Source organism: Thermobia domestica, chromosome 6 (assembly GCF_964235325.1).
Source record: "Thermobia domestica chromosome 6, izTheDome1.hap1.1, whole genome shotgun sequence".
NCBI classification, from domain to species: domain Eukaryota; kingdom Metazoa; phylum Arthropoda; class Insecta; order Zygentoma; family Lepismatidae; genus Thermobia; species Thermobia domestica.
Genome location: NC_137459.1, coordinates 64,095,321 through 64,113,173, shown reverse-complemented (window position 1 = coordinate 64,113,173; position 17,853 = coordinate 64,095,321). Strand labels below are relative to the sequence as shown.

At 33.7% G+C, this 17,853-nt stretch overlaps 1 protein-coding gene across 1 annotated transcript in view; it reads right to left on the bottom strand.

The window, feature by feature from the left end:
- Positions 1-589: 589 nt before the first annotated feature.
- Positions 590-17,853, bottom strand: part of LOC145688037 (uncharacterized) — a 32,148-nt gene continuing 14,884 nt past the window's right edge. The window contains exon 6 of the mRNA XM_081761735.1: positions 590-13,803. Within this exon, the coding sequence (XP_081617861.1) occupies positions 13,677-13,803 (127 nt within the window). The 3' untranslated portion in view covers positions 590-13,676. The remainder of the gene's footprint in view (positions 13,804-17,853) is intronic.

Here is a 17,853-nt window from a genome sequence, read left to right as displayed (position 1 = left end):
TTTATTTTAGATGACGGGGTACGTCTTTTAAGTGTTTGAGATATATTGTACGAAATGATCCGCTAGAGGACTCCGCCACTAGTCAAAAGCCTTAAAGAGTCATAACCCTTTTCGGACAACTAAAACTATGGATGTGACTGAAATAGAAACAAAGAGCTTATGAAGAAAATAACATACATTTGTGAAAGGAAGGAAAGAATTTCAACGGCAGTTTCTTTGATGCCTGCCTAAAACAGACACACCCTGGTTAGTAACCCTAGCATGAAAGTTGGGGCTGTATTTTCCCCTTCGCACGTGGTAGAAACTCGACAATGATCTGGAAGCTGCTCTATAGTAACTAGTAAAACTTTTACATAGTCCTAAAAAAGGAGCCCTTCATTTGATTTTCACTTTACATACCTAGGTAGAACTAAAAATTGCACAAATATTATTTCAAAGGCTTGTATAGCAGGTCAAGCTTGATATCGGAAAGAGTTCGATTGAACTCATACGATATAGTGTCTATGACGGATTCCTCAGTGAAAAAAATCAGATAAAGGGACAAAAATTGTTTCATGACAAAGTAGGCACCAAATAATAACAAGCATACTATTCTTGATTTTTTTTTATTAGTAAACAAGTAATAACAAACATTTCATTATACTTACGAGGATACATCATTTTAATATGGAATACTTAAAATTGTTCTAACATTTGAGCTTCATTGAACCCGAATTTAACAAATACAACTGATGTTATAAAATGTATTGTCATGTTTGTATATGAATGCATGTATGTATATGTGCTTCATTATCTACACAGGAGAGAAATTAACTTGATCGGACCACAATTCAATAGCTTGTAACTCTCTTAGTTTCAATGACGTGTTGAAAATCATGATTTTTATTAAAAATACATGTATTAAACCAAAAACAAATATAGTAAAACCTGATAAGCTGTCCTTGTTTTAACTTTACTAAGTGCTTAAATTTTGACCATATACCATTGAACTATGCAGAAACACCCACGTATTTGGTCACACACAAGTTCGTATATTCCTATGGAACAAAAGGTAAGTGTGCAGCACCAATCGTAATAGATGGTAACACTTTTTCCTTACTTTTCCAAGATACATTTATGGAATCTGTACTCCAATGCATTAATAATAATTAGGATGTATAAAAATACATTCTAATAGATGGATGTATGTATAATAGATGGATGTATAAAATTAGGGATGGGCAAATCAGTTTTCTTTTAAAAGAAAAAACAGTTGAAAAATCGGCTCGGTTTTTCACCGAAACCGGTCTTTCGAGTTTTCAAAAACTGGTTTTCTACGCCCACCACTAATAAAAGTGTAAGAAACTGAATCAATAATCCGAAGAATTATCTGCGTATAGTTTTTGATAATTTTATTCATTATTGAGAAACATGCGTTAATGAAAGTATGTGCTCATGTATCAAGTGCTCTCTATTCAACACAGTATGGATATCAAGTGTTCTGGTGAAAATGTATTTACACACACCTGTATACATCGTTCCATTCGAGAAACAGAATGTGTCTGTATAGGACAGAGGTGGCCAACGCGTGGATCGCGGTCTATCAGTCGACCAGCAAGTTTAAGAGGTAGCCCACATTGATCTGTGTCGTACTGTCTGTATCAATCATTATTTTATTTTATGATTAACTCAAGTGGGCTAGTGAACACACAACTCAGTTAGCAACTAACCAACCTCTAGTTACACTCTAGCGAACCAACAATTACCCATCAAAGAATGCAAGATGTAGAATGGTTTTCAGATGGCAAGAGGGGGACAAATTTCGCGATCTCTGTGGAGACTAGACTCACTGCACTATGTATGATAACAAAAAGTGACGTGTAGATTAGCTGTGCCACAAGTAGTTAACTTGACTTCGCGGAAGGCGCTAGGAAAACTTGCCACTAGACTAATATAAACTACTTATCTTAATGTTAAGTCGTAGATCACAAGTGGTTTCTGAAATGAAAAGTAGGCCTAAAGAGGTTGGCCATCATTGGCGTAGGCATGCCAGCTGTAACTTGAAAACTGCGTGATTGTGCATGTGTGGATCTGTGTCTACAATACCTGGGCATGCAAGCGAACGGCTGTTACGTGATTTAGAGTATAGCTGCGTGAAACTTGGTGGTTCTTTCCCAGAATTGTTGTTCGTACGAGTCGTGACTCGCAGGGTTCCCACAGAAAACATGTTCCGTGACGCCTAAACAGGATAGTTCCGGCCATTGTGATCAAATCAGTCATAGCTCCCTATGTGAGCGCGTAAACATTACAAAGTCAATTGTTGATGTCCCTCTAGTACGATTATTCCTGATACCTGCTTATCGCCGAGAACGTCTTCACTCGTGTTAGGAGAGACTGCAGTCGCGAGGTGAAGGGGACACGGTTGTATTGGTGTGGAAATAAGCAAAAAGTTCTAGTGTTCGCACACTTGCTGTGCAGGAGACACTGATAAAAGAGGTAATAAGCTACACATCCTGCTGGACTCGGCAGTTGACTTGTGGTAGCACGAAGAGTACATCATACATTCATTACATTGCCAATTCTAACCTTCCTTACCTGGACACTGCCAAACCAACAAGATAACACGTGTTCCCATACCTCAAGGGTAACCCAACATACTCTACTCGGTACACGTCTTCTACCATGGCCTGTTAGGTCTTCGGACCTAAGGCTTAATAAGCACGTATGGGACGAAGTCTAACTATCGATCAGCTACACTGAAATCTACCGTTTGTGGTGTCAATCAGGGATAGCTGCACGTGCTATTAAGATAAATAACTAAGTGTTTTTGAACAGTCGGAGATGTTCCGCGGTTCCATGAAGAACAAAAATCATCATCTTCATTATGTGGTAATGAAATCTGCTCAATGTATCCAACATCAGAAAGGATAAGAACAGAAAAGTTTATCAATATACTTAAAACAAGGCGGTGTGCCACCAAACCATTTGAAATTAGTGTATTCATAAAACAGTATTTCAATGATGTTCTTATAACATATTCAAATCAAGTTTGTAAAGTTTTTATCGTTATAGCAAGTCTGATCGCATTTGATAAGCTGTGTAAACTGTATTAAAATTTTCCTGGTTTTTTTTTTTCAGAATAACTATTCTGCAACTTTCTATATAAAACCATTAATTTCCATCATGAAAGGGAAAAATAAATAATAAAATGTATTTTCGCTGCATCAAAACGGTTCTAAACTTCCATTTTCGGGATAGATAACCTACTTCATTAAACTGTCTACATTTTTATTTATTTGTGATAATTGTCATGATCGAATAGATATCCTAATTTAATCAATATATATCTAACTTCCTAATGATACAGCCTACGAAAAGATATGGACAGCTTTTAGTTGAGTGTGTTGTCAGACACCAGTTCCAATCACCATTACACTTGTTTTTCTGGACAATAAATTTAATCCATGAACCGTAGATCTATTGTGCCTCAGCCCAAAAACCCTAATTTTTACTTGATTAAACCGAATTTAAACGTCTAAACATGTTGGCACGTTCAAACTCTAATGTAGGTAAAATATGTCGGCCAAAACCTCAAATAGTGATTAGGATTCCACTTTAATAGAAGCCCATAGCCTTTGTGACCTCAATTTTGTATCAAGACACTTTAAAATCACAACATAAGTTTAAATGATGTCAGATTTTGAGTATCCAGAAATATAAAAATAAAGAGGTCCTAAATTTGTCGGTAACTGTGTATTATATAATTCAGGTGTAGTTGGTCTAAAATGATTTTTGACACGCATGTTAAATCCCTTTTTGAATATGTATTGTAATTTTTCTTTCTTAGCAGAAATTAGACATAGGTCTATTGTTTACATTCCTATGTGTGTGTTGCATAATCCAACCACTGTATTTTAGCGTACACGGATTTTTCCCGAAAACTGGAAATATTGTCAGATTCTATATTGTAATGCAATTAAAGAAAATCACCCAACCGCTAACACGGAAGCAATTTCGAAAATCGAGGTGCATTTCTAGAAGTTAAAAGAAATCAAGCAATTAGTCCTTGGTATTTGTCAAAAGCAAACAGTGTTTCACACAAAGTGCCTGCAGTATTTTTTTATTTACGCATAATTTATCACAAAAGATTGAAAAGATCAGATTCATACCATCGCCACCTAGTAATGGATTTTGTTGTTTAACATGTTCTATTACTTTGTTTTTTTGTGTTCAGAAAATGTCAACTGACACGCGTAACATTTAAAACTAAAATCACTTTAAAGAAAAACTCAAAATACTATTGGTATAGCAAACAAGCTCCAAATAGACAATGTGACTACAACGCAGGTCATGAGATATAATGGACTTGCATTTGTAAATAGAAAAGGATTAAATGTATAGTTATCAACATTTAAGAAAGAAGTATTAAAATTACAGAATTTTTAAGTGCTTCATTGCGCAGATAAAAATTTTCCTGAAAATCAGCGTACCCACATGTAAAATTTACAATGTACAACTCCGGAACGAATGAGCCAATTTGAGTATAGTTTTCTCTGGCGTGAAGGGAACTCAATTCTCTGTAACTTAACGAAATTTGTACTCAAATTAATCCATTTGTTCGGAAGGTGTTGACACAAAAGAACATGTCTGAGGTCAGCATACACTTTGCTCGTGATCACACAAATATTAGTTGTTCTTTTATGATAATTGACGAATCCAATGTACCTGGATGACAAGAAACCAATATCAAATACTCATACAAATATTTACTATGTAATACAAAACGAGTAATGAGAGATATTTTCAATGTTATGATGGACTGGAAGACAACAGGAAAATAATATTCGAAGTACCTTATTACATCAAAAAGATAATTACGTAATTAGATCAGTAGAATATAACTTTTAATAACGAACTGATTTAATCATAAAAAGGTATTACTGAAAAGCATCCATATCTAGTTTACTGATTCAATATCAACGTTACTTTTAACATATCAGGATTCCATACAACATAAATACAGTATACGCCTCGCAGAGGATTTTTCTTTACACTTCAGCCATTCCCTTGTTTTATTATTTACTTACAATTTCTCGTCGATGCATCATAAATAAAAAATGTCATTCACTCTCAAATTTATATAATTAATTTGTCATTATTTACAGCATTATATATATACTTTATATATATTTGAGGAATTTGTCAAACAACTACTATAACTTTAAAACCTGGTAAACACATCCACCTTATACTTCTCTTTCACATACAAATAAAATCTATTCCTTTTGACATATGAAGTTAGCACAAATTCTTCCATGAAATTACACGTCACAATGCATTTAATACGAAATACAATGACTATAATACATAAAAATAATTAATTAATTTTCTCAAAGTGTGATACTGTCAAATCCCTCTTCTTCATATGTCATACTTTACAAACAAAAATCGATATTACCTATACATACATATACCACACACACACACACATATATATATATATATGAGGCGTTACTCTAGAACATATTAAATGAATATATATTTACTACACATATGTGCATGTAATTGCAACGTATAAGCACTGAATCGAGTAGAAAGATCAACTTTAATGTCCGCAGATATATTAATGCATATATGCTTTTTCATATAAACGACACTTGATTCAGCATGTTAGAATGCTATATGCAGGAATATATTACAGAATTCATTTTATATTCAAAAATATATTATATATGTTATGTGTATATATAGTAATGCTATATATATATATATAATTTCTACGTCACTTTATACTACATATAAATGCGCATTTGTCTCACACGCTATCATCATCAATGTGTGGCCTCTCCTTATTTCTAAATATATACAAGATAATTTTACTTTGTCACAACCAGTGAATGTATCGCAAATACATATTTGCAGGTACAACATACTTATATGATATTATTCGATTATTTGGATCAAGCTCCAATATCTCTATTAAAATTATTTATTCTATACACTTCATTTCTTTCGATATTTCATTGCGTAACACCGTTACTGATAGTTTTCTTAAATGATTTGTTGGAAGGACAATTTCATCCTTACGTGAGGAGATAGATATGAACTAGAAGTAATTAAATATTTACTTGAAGTTATTTCAAAACAATGAATAATTGTTTCTAACAATAATATCAGGGTAAGGTACATAAATCAATTAAGAATATGCACTTGAATCAGACAATGATGTAAATATACAGCAGGAGAATTACCTGTGCAATCAAATAGAAGCTACGGTCCAATGTCAAGTTAACATGTACCAGAATAACTAAAACCAGTGGTTTTCAATTGGTTTTGGATGACGACACAGTTATTTGATTTTTTATTTAATACTGTAAATTATAGTAGCGCAAAACAGTAAGTTTCTATAAAATACTGGCTATGTGGTATTGAATGTTATTGTCCCTGCTGGAGGCGTTGACTGGTACACTTTATCTTAAAATCAATTTTAACCTAGCATACAGTTTCTCACATTCGAATATTGTGTCAAGTCCTTTTTATGTAGGGTATGAATAATCAAAATAATTTAAGACATGAGATCAATCTAGAGATTGATCCATATCTTGCACAACTAAAATGCTAAGATTACTTTGTGTTATTTTTGGAACTTATACCACAATAATATCTAATTGTCTAACTACAGAAGAGATCTCAATGATCCGTATGACTGAAAATTTATCGAAGCATTTTTAGTAAATATTAATTTGTCGGATTCGACAGTCATTATATCAGTTATAACGTTGGAGAGGCCTCTTGTAACAAGTGCACGAATGAACATGGGGTAGGGGTTTTGTTGTGTTGCTCACAATACTAACCCTCAGCTAAGCTGTCTTATCCTTTGATCAATATACGATTAACCTTGGGAGCAAGTTATGTTCTGTCACAAACATAAAATATTTTTCAGTTATTGAAATAAGTTATTTCTCAACATCAACAGAACTCACCCGTTCTAGCTCTATGTATAAGTAAATACAAATTCTTACTGATATCCTTGATTGAGTCAAACACCCCGTTGAGTCTGGGCACACCAACTGCACAGTATCCGAGTTGCGACAATTTATTTAGAAAGATCAGGAATATTATTCAGACAATAATCAAGAAAAAGAAAAAAAAAATACATGAAACATTATCGATAAAGCGAAATGAAATAAAACACATATTTCTTACATTTAAGATACTCTTTTTCACTCCACAGGAATTCATACTTCTATTAAAATGTAACACCCCTACATTTTGTTATGAATTAGAGCAAAATAATACGACTTTTATGAAATAGAGATAACGCAGTAGTATAATAAGTTTTCGTCTTTATCAGAGTAAATAATTTCATTCCGGAATCCTAACTGTCAAAGGAAAATTTCCAGTTTTGCTGCTCGAATAATTTTATCACTATACCAAACATATAAATAAAAATGGATACATTCAAAAACGAGAGAAAAATAAAGTAAAACATCAAAAATAAAGACAAAAATGTAAGAACAAGATACGACCAATTGATTTAATCCATTTGAAATTTTTAACTTACAAAATAGACGAAAATAACTATCTCAAATCGTAACATGTAGTCAATCCTTATAAGAATATATATATATCAGGGGTTCTAAAAATGACGCCCACGGACCATAGAGCACTATTCTATAGTCCAAAATAAAGCGAACATTTTATATAATGGTATGCCCTCCAGGGCCTATTCAGCCTCTATGGGAAATCAAAATTTCACTGTGGCAACGTCGCAGATTAACTTGGAGCCATTAGCATTACTCTACGAATACAATAAGCAGTTGAATCGATTGGTACACTAATAAATGATGCTAGTGTCAATCAATATGACTTTAGCTGCGATCTGGAAAGAATAGATATAACTATTTGATAGATTGGTAGATCTAATCTCTGGTTCTTTATTTACGACGTTGCCACATAGTGCAACTTGTGTCTGCAGAGAGGACTCGAAAGTTATATATATATAGCTTTATTTTGACTTGTAGAATAATGCTCTGTGGTCCGTGGGCACCATTTTTAGAACACGATTAGAAACTCTATTCACTGTACGGTAACTGGCTAAGATGTGTATATACCTATTTAAAGTTAAACAATACTACAACTCCTAAAAAATAAACATCAAATTACAATTTCATACCATTTCCTGTCTCCAAAGATAAGATATCAAATGGTTTTATGACGAACAAATTTTAATATTCTAAACGCTCTAAAAGTTACTGGCATATCGAGATCATGCCACTACATAATAAAGGTTACAGAATATGTGTTACTATTAAAATTTAGAAACAGGATAATCAAGTAGTACAGACGTCGGCAAAAGTGCCTGCCTCCTGGTTGAAGTTTTCTTGTCAAGAATTTCGAAACAAATTACTGAATTTGACCGGTTTTCTTAATGGGAGAGAACGAAACTTTTAACATACAAAAAAGGCTTAAACCCATAATTTAATCCGACGTTTTTAACAAGAGAATAAGGAGGTAATGAAGTTTTGCTAATGACTACACAAAATTAAAATTGCGTGATTAGTGTCTCCAAATTAAAGTTTCATTTCATTCATACAGATGAAACACAAAAAATGAAATTCATTATAACTAAGATCTTAATCATCACCAAGACTAATATATTCAATCTTTAGCTTGAGTTAAATATCAAATTCTTCCAATTTAAACACTTCAAAGATCTCGTTAAACGCTACATAATGATCACGCACATTACCAATGTTGTAGCTTTTCAATGTGTACAGTGTATTTCCAAGACAACTACTCAACATTTAAATAATTACAATCATGCATGTTCGAGAATCATAGGTTTTCGTTGAAGGCAAATGTACGGTGGATCAACAGAGTCTATAGTTCAAAATTACTCTATACATTTCTATTTAATCATTCCACTTATTATATACTTATTAAAAATGTATCACGTATCATCTTACTGATTTAACACAAATATGATTTGTACTCATCAAGGAACCAGATATAATTGAGTGTACATATTATCAGCCAAGAGTAAACAGGTATAATGGCTATTACATTTCCTTGAGTTTATTAACATCGTTACAACAGAGGTCGTTAAAGGAATAAGTTACTGGTACAATTATCTTTAATATGATTAGAAATTACAATTCAGAACACGTTGAAGTAAATTCCTTCCTCACTTATGAATGAACTGATCAACCGTTTTAAAATTAAACCTTCTCTTAGAATAATGTAAACCTGCACTGAAGTTGGTCCTTTCATACAAAAATTATAAAGAAATTTAATTCATGAGAGCTTTCAGTTTTGAACGTGACCGTACACGCTAAATTCTTCTTTCTTTCCTTGTTTTTACTTAAGACATACAACGTGCGGATACCAAACCTATTGATTTGATAAATTCAGAAAGAACGCATAATATATGATTTTAAATTAATGATAAAAATACAACTGAAAGTAACCAAGAAATAATTGCTATATTACTGAGATTTACAATCGAAGTATGTGATCATTCCGTTTCTAAAGTATGCATCCTTCGTACCATATAGTTGTATTACTTCGATTGTAAATTTATACAATTACGATTTCTTCACTTTGTCATGAGAGAGTAGTTTGCAGAGCTTAGAAACGCACTACTACACACAAGACCTAATTACCTTATGCCATTCAATTGAGAGAGCAAAAATTTTAGTTACACTTCTATAGTTTCAAGAATAAATACAGAAAGACGTGTGTACTTTCTAACATTTTATTTTAAATGTTCAAATTTCGACTGTTCTATAATATACTTACCTAAAATTTTCTTCATTTTTTTTAAAATCCTGTAGTTCTTGTGTGTTGTGCTCAAGAAGTCATTGAATGCGAACTAATAATAGTTTGTAATTTATGCAAGAAAAAATATAAACAGTAAAACACAAAAAAAACAAACACACAAAATAGTACACAAAAACGTGACAAAAAAAACACACTATAACCAATAAAAGTCGTTTACACATGCATAAAAATGACCTCGTGCTGAAATTTACAAAAACATTTGTATTAACTACTGTGTTTTTATGGGTAGTATAGCTTCTTAATATCAAAGGACATTATTTTGATATCGTGTCTTTTGCTCTTTCGTTACAAAAGAAGGTGCCCCTGTGAGAGACTGCAAACCACTGAACTTCCTCAATGGTCTACATCAATCAGCAAGAAAATCTCTCTCAGCTGCATCGAAATGCACACATAATGTACTCTTACCTGTTAGTTTTTCTGATTGTTACGTGCACAAAAGCATGAACCTGAAGCTCCATGACGGTTTCCTCGATATTTTTACTTTTTTTTCTTTCTTTCGTTTTGTTTTGTTTCTAAGGACTCTTTAAGACTGAAAAGCCTAACATAACAATTTATAAATGTTTCTTACGTGGGAAACCACCAAGAACATATCTTAACGAAACATATTAATGCAACGAAATATCTTGCATTTTATTTTCCGTGTACTTGCACCGGAGTTCTCTTCTGTCACATCTTACACGCGGTCTATTTAAAAAATATCCGATCTTTCTATCTCTTATTTTTTCCTCGGAAACAAATGAAATGACGATGTCCCTTCGTATGCATGTATGAACTTTTACCCGCCCGCAGTTAGCGTCATTAGCTCACATTCAGCCTATGAGTAAATATCCGGTAGATCTTCATTAACATGAAACAATTTGAGCACAGGCGTTGCTTTTTTTTTTTTTTTTAACGAACATGTTTATACTAGACTGGAAACCAATGTGCAGTCGTTACTGTGGAAACATTCAACATTCCAGTAAAAAAGTCCAGAGTAAAACGATCGTTTTCCTTGACTCACGTGGAATACTGCATCATAAGTACATACCACAAGTCCAGAACTTTACCTGAAGATCCCACATCGCTTTCGAAACGCCGTGCTGGCTCGGAGGTAGAGCGTTCACCTCTGGTGCATGGGGTCAATAGTTCGATCCCAGCTCGCGCCAAGTGACCTTTGTGATGGACAAACGCCGTGTGCGTGGGTTTTCTCGGGCTTCTCCCGTTTCCTTCCACTTTCTTCATTCCACCATTTCATTTATTTCTCATCATCAACGTCTTCTTTAGCCTAGCCGGCATAACTGTGGGGCGTAAAACGTAAAGATTTAATTTCATTTCGAAACGCTGTGCGATGCACACGATCTAGTATATGGAAACTAAAAACCTGGTAGCTACATAAAGGCAACGCATCTTTCCATCTTTAGTATCTGATTCAGGCTTTCTTAACATTCCTCTTGGCTAGGAGGCTCCTGATTCTTGACTGCTCTGAAAAAACATACGGCGGAACGCAACAACAGCCAAATTGTGCTCTGTTTCAATTCAAGTCTTTCAGAAAGTTTCCAATAACGGCAGGACTCGTGGGGTGAATGTATGCAATGTTCAGGAGGCTATTTTCTAAGCGATAAGAGTGAGAAATTGCGATGATTAATTAGTTTTCCTGGCCAAAGCTAAGATAGTTTTATATTATATTATGTATATAAACTTACACTAGGTGTTTTAAAAAAAGTTACAAATCTTGTGAGAGAATTCATATATTGTGTTGCAGATATTGAGACGGGCCACTTAGGATCGGCAAAGCTACAGCAATGAAATGTACAAAGTGTTCCAGAAGTCTGGATCAAGTGTAACTGTAACCACTTGTAACTGCTAAAAACTGTAACCGATAAAAATGGACGTAGGATATGGGTGGAGAAAAATAATATGGATACACAACACCGTCCTCTATTTTCGAATCCCTCCCTTTTTTCTTAAAAAATAAAAAAATCAAGAGTTACAAGTAACAGCTATATAAAATAGAACGTGTTATTTGTAGCATATTTCGCAAAACTGATTTTATGAATGGTTTTCTCTGAAAATTCTAGTCCTAAAGCATGTATCACAAGCCTGTTCCCTAATTTCAAATTGGCAAACTGTGTACAGTATGCTCTAACAACATTTTCCCTCATCTACATCTGTGATTTCTACAATATAACCATCTCTAGTGTTTACAGTTTTCCAATTAAATGGGCCTGTCCAGACTTTTGGAACTCCCTGTAATCTAATTTTTGGCTACCCTGCCTCAAAAAGCTTTAATGCCATACTGGGAATCAGCTATTATAGTTTGTCCGTAACCCTTTAAAGCACTCTGTATAACACACTGGGATCATATAAAACAGTATTAGGTTTTAGTTTACAGAAAACCTAAATGGAAACTCCCTTTAACATATTATTTCACAAGTATACTATCAAATATTTACATAAATTCTCTATGTAAATTTTTTATGTGTACTTTACATACACTTCACTCTTGATTCAAACTGACACATCTTAACCAAAAACCAATACGAAAACCTAATAAGGAAGATGAATTAATACCATTGTCATGCTTAACTAAGAAATGTCAAGATATAATTAACTTATATAGTATGTCTGAAAAACATGACGCTTTAAACGAATGATCTCTGTACCATAGCAACAGTATTTTCAGTTATGCCCTTCTAATAGGAGAAGAGTACACAAAATTACGTTAGGTCAGGTACTGGAGTTGAGGAAGACAAGAAAAGCGATGTTTTCGAGTTGGTTAAAAAAAAATAAATAAATAAATAAATAAAATAAAAAAAAATAAAAAAAACTGAATCATTATAAAACATAGCACGAGGTCATTGTTGAAATAAATATTGCATGTATACATCTATACACATACTTTCGTAAACTGTGATCAACAAGAGAGCTGAAATCGTCCCCTTTCGGCATAAATGTGTGATGAAAAATTAAAACAATATGACCATTATGCTAACATGTATTTCTCTAAATACTGGAAGAACATGATTCACATAGTTTCTAAAATTAACAGTAAACTTATTCGACGTTTTCTCTTTTGCTGCTAAATCAAGTATTCTGTGATGTGAATGAATATTCATGGAATTTATTCACCAGTTCATTGCTTTCAGTCCTATCCTTTCATATCGTATATACATATATATATATATACCACATAATATTGATTTTTGAATACATAGTGATAGCAAACTCAAATGATTGTGCATTCTCAAAATAAATTATATTCTTAAAATGAATGTTACTTTTGAGGTTACAGAACTTCTGCATACGTAAATCCAACTTTCCGACATCAAATATGACGATGGAAATATATGTATACGTACTCCTCAAAGAAGACTAGCAGTAACAACAGAGCCTAGAGATCATATGTTAGGTGTATGATGGGATTTCATTGTGTGTACAGTAGTCAGCGGAAGTGCATATTCACCTTTATACACGTTCTTTTAACCAATATCTTCACGACGAACGGATCAGTACAGTTCTTTTACGTGAAGAGAACATGATTCTCTGTATATTATTGTAAGCTATATTAAAATTGGTTTATTTGTTTCGAAATTGTTAACAAATGAACATGTACGCAGTGGGTATGCAATTTAGCTTCCGATTGTACAAGGCACACACACACATTAGCAGTTGAGGAAAAAGAAAGCAACAGCTGGGCCCATATAAAATGTCCCTTTTTACATTCTACATACATCATGTCCTCTGTTCTTTAAATCACAATACAACTATAATTTAATCACTCAACATAACATTTCCTCTCTTTACAATACATTAAAGTACATTAATCACATGACTGAGGAAAAGAAAACACTAAATCCTTACACACTGGGCCAAAATCAAATTTTTGCACCTCCCATTGCACCAGCTAGATCATCTTCATAATCCTGATTCCATCTAACATCATCTCCTGGCCTGAAATCATTCATTACTCCAGAGAGTCGCTGTTCACTGCTGTATAATAACCTATTGAAAAAGAACGCAAAAATAAAGATTAATTAAAACTAAATGTATACTACATTCAACGAAATGTTTGACATGATTTTTCCTTTAACCCACAAAAACCCAAACATTATTCAAGTAAGAATTTTTGAACAAAACTTTCATGGTTCACTAAATGAGGGTCTTAGATAACAGAAATGTCCAAAAAAAAAAAAAAAAAAAAAAAAAAAAATAAAAAAATAAATAAATAAAATAAATGTTTTGAATGAATTGGAAACCCAATGTTACACATGTGACTCAGCGAGAAACAGACGTAGTTTACAATTTTAATTTAGTACATGAACAATTACTATTTTACCAGAGTAATTACTGACCCTTTTAGATACAGGAAAAATAAATTATTAGGGATTTAAATTCTTGCTGACCATAGGAATAAATAACATATATCCGGAAGCTGAAAGGCGCTCGAGAACTCCATGAGCCACATGCAGCTACTAACAAGAAAAGTTGAATAAAATTGCTAAAACCTGAAGAAAAGGAACAAAACAAAGCTCGCTACAAAGGTTTATGTGTGGCTTATAAAGTACAATGGGTATTTGTGTAAAACGTTTGAAACTAACTTTATAAGGTCAACAGGAAATCAATGTGACAACTGTGATACACTGGGGATTTGTGGGTTAATTTTGGGCTTATATCAAATGGTTTAACGTATGGATAGTGGTGTCAGAAAAGTATATTATCATTTACCTTAAATGTCGTTATCTTTCTATATAAATATTAACGTGGTGAAAAGTTTTCCCCATCCGTGGTCGGCTTTATAAAAGTGATAAAAGGTGACACAAAGATACTACTGTATAAACAAAGTATATTGGTGTCCGACATTTGTCTCGTCTTACTTGAAGAAAGAAAAATGCTTGTATCTTCTGTATATTAATATTGTCAAAATTCAAATAATTCAGTGATCAATAGTCGAAAAATGTATTAATCGGTTATTTGAATTCTTCCTGTCTTTCTTCGACTGTACTTAGAATTCCGCAGTTCACAGTATACAAAATCTTACAAAAGTGACTGCACCTGTATGCGTATAAAGGCAAGCTGAACTAGTGCTGGCAGGGGTAAATTTTACGGTCAGCGTCCCTTAGGTTCGCTGGCTGCTGGTCCGTTAATTTGTTGTTTTGTCTAGATAAACAATGCTTGCGAAAATATATATTATATTTTGGTTTTCATCTCATATTCATTATGGATGTACATTTACAAATACATCGATTTTCAATTTTACCTTATTAACGACATCACGGAGATAAACAGCAAATCCGTGGGAAACTATTGCATTCGGTTATAAAGCGTAGTCATTACTACTCCTCTTGATTTTTTTTTATTTCATTCGAACCATATATCAAGTTGCTCAACATTCACCACAAGGCACATCCACAGGAATTTATTTCGTGAAGTGTCTAAGTTCAATACGAGAATTATATTAAAACTTGTACACCACTCAAAATTAAGACTAAATTTACAGAAAACTCAGAATTTCGTGGGGATGGGTCTGGACCCGGGTTTGATTCCCAGCGGGAGTTCATGTGGTTCGAATTCCACGTTAATCAGTAGGTCCCGTCTCACATAGCCTCGCTGCTGAAAGGGACGTTAAATTCACAATCAACCCAACTCAACAATCGGTTTTGAGAAATACAAGTCCGTACTGAAAATTTCCAATTTTTTTTAAAGTTTTTCGAAAAATTCCCTGATTATTCCAGGGTCTTTTATGAGCAAGTCAAGTTTCCTGATATTTTCAGGTTTTCTACATTGGTGGGAACCCTGCAATAATATGCGACACAAATTTACGTGCCAAGGAAAATAAAAGGGTTCATTCTTTTGATGATTTTCTTCAAGACAACACGGTCCTATTTACAAAGTCGAACTGAAGGATTAAATGGTCTCTATACAAACTGACATCGCTACTATTTATCTTGTCGCTTGTCTGTGAAAAGATCGTCAGGGATAACCTATTTAAATTAGTTCTCTCGTTATCAACAGTTTTGTATGGAACAGTTCCTGTCACATGACTCAGCAACATACTGAGGCATTCAAATCATCTCCAATAACACACAATTACACGTAATGTATTTAGATATAGTAAAAGCTTTCCATGCTATCGCCCATACTCATCTACTGTGTAACTCTTAACAAGTTAATAACATTCATGGAATATTCTTATCACTAAAGGCGAGCACCCGGTTTATTCTGCATGTCATTACATGAGCTGGCTATCGAAATGTAAGATAAGTAATTTGAAGGAGCTACGTGTCTTAATTCTCTAACCATTGCTAATGACTTTTTGGGGAGCTAAGTAAGGAGAAACTACTTCATTCAAGTCGACAGCTGAGCTACAAAAGAGATTGCAACTCGTAAGCCACAAAAGGATGCACAATTCTATTCTTATTGCCTGCCTTTTAATTAATTAAATTGAAAATAATATAATAAAAAGACCAATACTCTTTGCGGCGACCTAGTAAACCGAGTCGCCAAATTGATTTAACTAGTGCTTTATAGGCAGTTTGAGTCAAATGTTAAAAAAGCTCAATTTATAGCCGTAATAATTATATTCTTCTAAAGTAAACATGCAGTGAGGAACGCGACATTGCTTATAAATAATATTTTTTAAAGTACTAGGTGCTGATTTTATATAAAAGGAACAATATTCTGTTAGTACACCTGTTCTTAATTTAGACCTATTTAGGATTTTTTTTTTTTTTTTTATGTAGACTTCAAACATGTAAGTGACGTATTAACTTACAAACAATATCAGAAAATGATTCTCCGTCCATGTACTTCTCAGTAAGGAAAGCGCGAACAGAGTATATGCGACAACTACATGTCACTAACAGCAAGAAATGGTAATATGAATGGAGATCGTAAAAATGTGCGCAAATAAATTGAAGAAGAAAACCTTACTTATAGAGTGATTGTGGGATTGTATCTGCGACCTTTGGCGTCTTATCCCTGCCTGCTCTCTCCGGTGGGTCACAAAGCAAACCCCTTTGTGCAAGCACATCTACTAAAAGTGAACAGAAGTAATTGGAATCATTTTTATTTCATTTTATGTTTGCAGCCACATTGCAAATGTGTAAGCACTTGGTGGACAGGAGAAATAAGTAGAGCTTGGAATGCATTTGCAGACTGTTTTTTTTACCAAGGAACATGACTATTCGTTGTTATCTGGACGATTCTTAATTTGCACGTCTTTCTCCTCTTGCACTATTTAGAAGTCTCACCAATTCTTCCATAAATTTGCCTCGTCCTTTTTTCCTAAGAAATGAGTATAAGTCACTATTAACTAAACTCTGATATCTTTAATAAATGACAATAATTTCCTTTTGTTCGCCTATTACTCACATCTTTTTAAAGCAATATCCACGTAGTAAGACAAGTTTTCGCATCGATAAACTATTACCGAAATCGTAGATGTTATAAGCAACATGACTGGCTGAATCTTATTATCTGCTGCAAACTATTCAAAGAAGCCGCCAACTGACAGGAATCTGAGATGTTGCAAAACGATATCATTAAACTCATTACCTAGTGTACTAAACAACATTTAATGAGTTGAGTTGATTTTGGGTTTAACGTCCCTTTCAGCAGCGAGGCTATATGAGACGTAGACCTGCTGATTAACGTGGAATCCGAGCCACATGAGCTCCCGCCGGGAATCGAACCCGGGTCTCCCACGCCAAAGGCGCGCACGCTAACCGCTTAGCCACTGAGCTCTGAACAACATTTAAATGTAAAATATCGGAAGTATAGCACAATAACTCTACCTTTTTTGTTTTTTGAATCCAATTCACACTTCAGGCACTCCAACAAGAAAGGTCAACTGACAAAAATGGATCAATGTTATTTCTTTGATTCTAAACTCACCTTTTCAGATCTTACACATATCAGTACAAAACATTCTACTGAGTATGCTGAGACTTCCATGCAGATGCATGAAAATTTGATATTTTGCTCCTTTGGTCATGTCTCATAAAGCAATGATAACCTCTAAAATAGAATCATGTTCTCCAATCTGTACACATG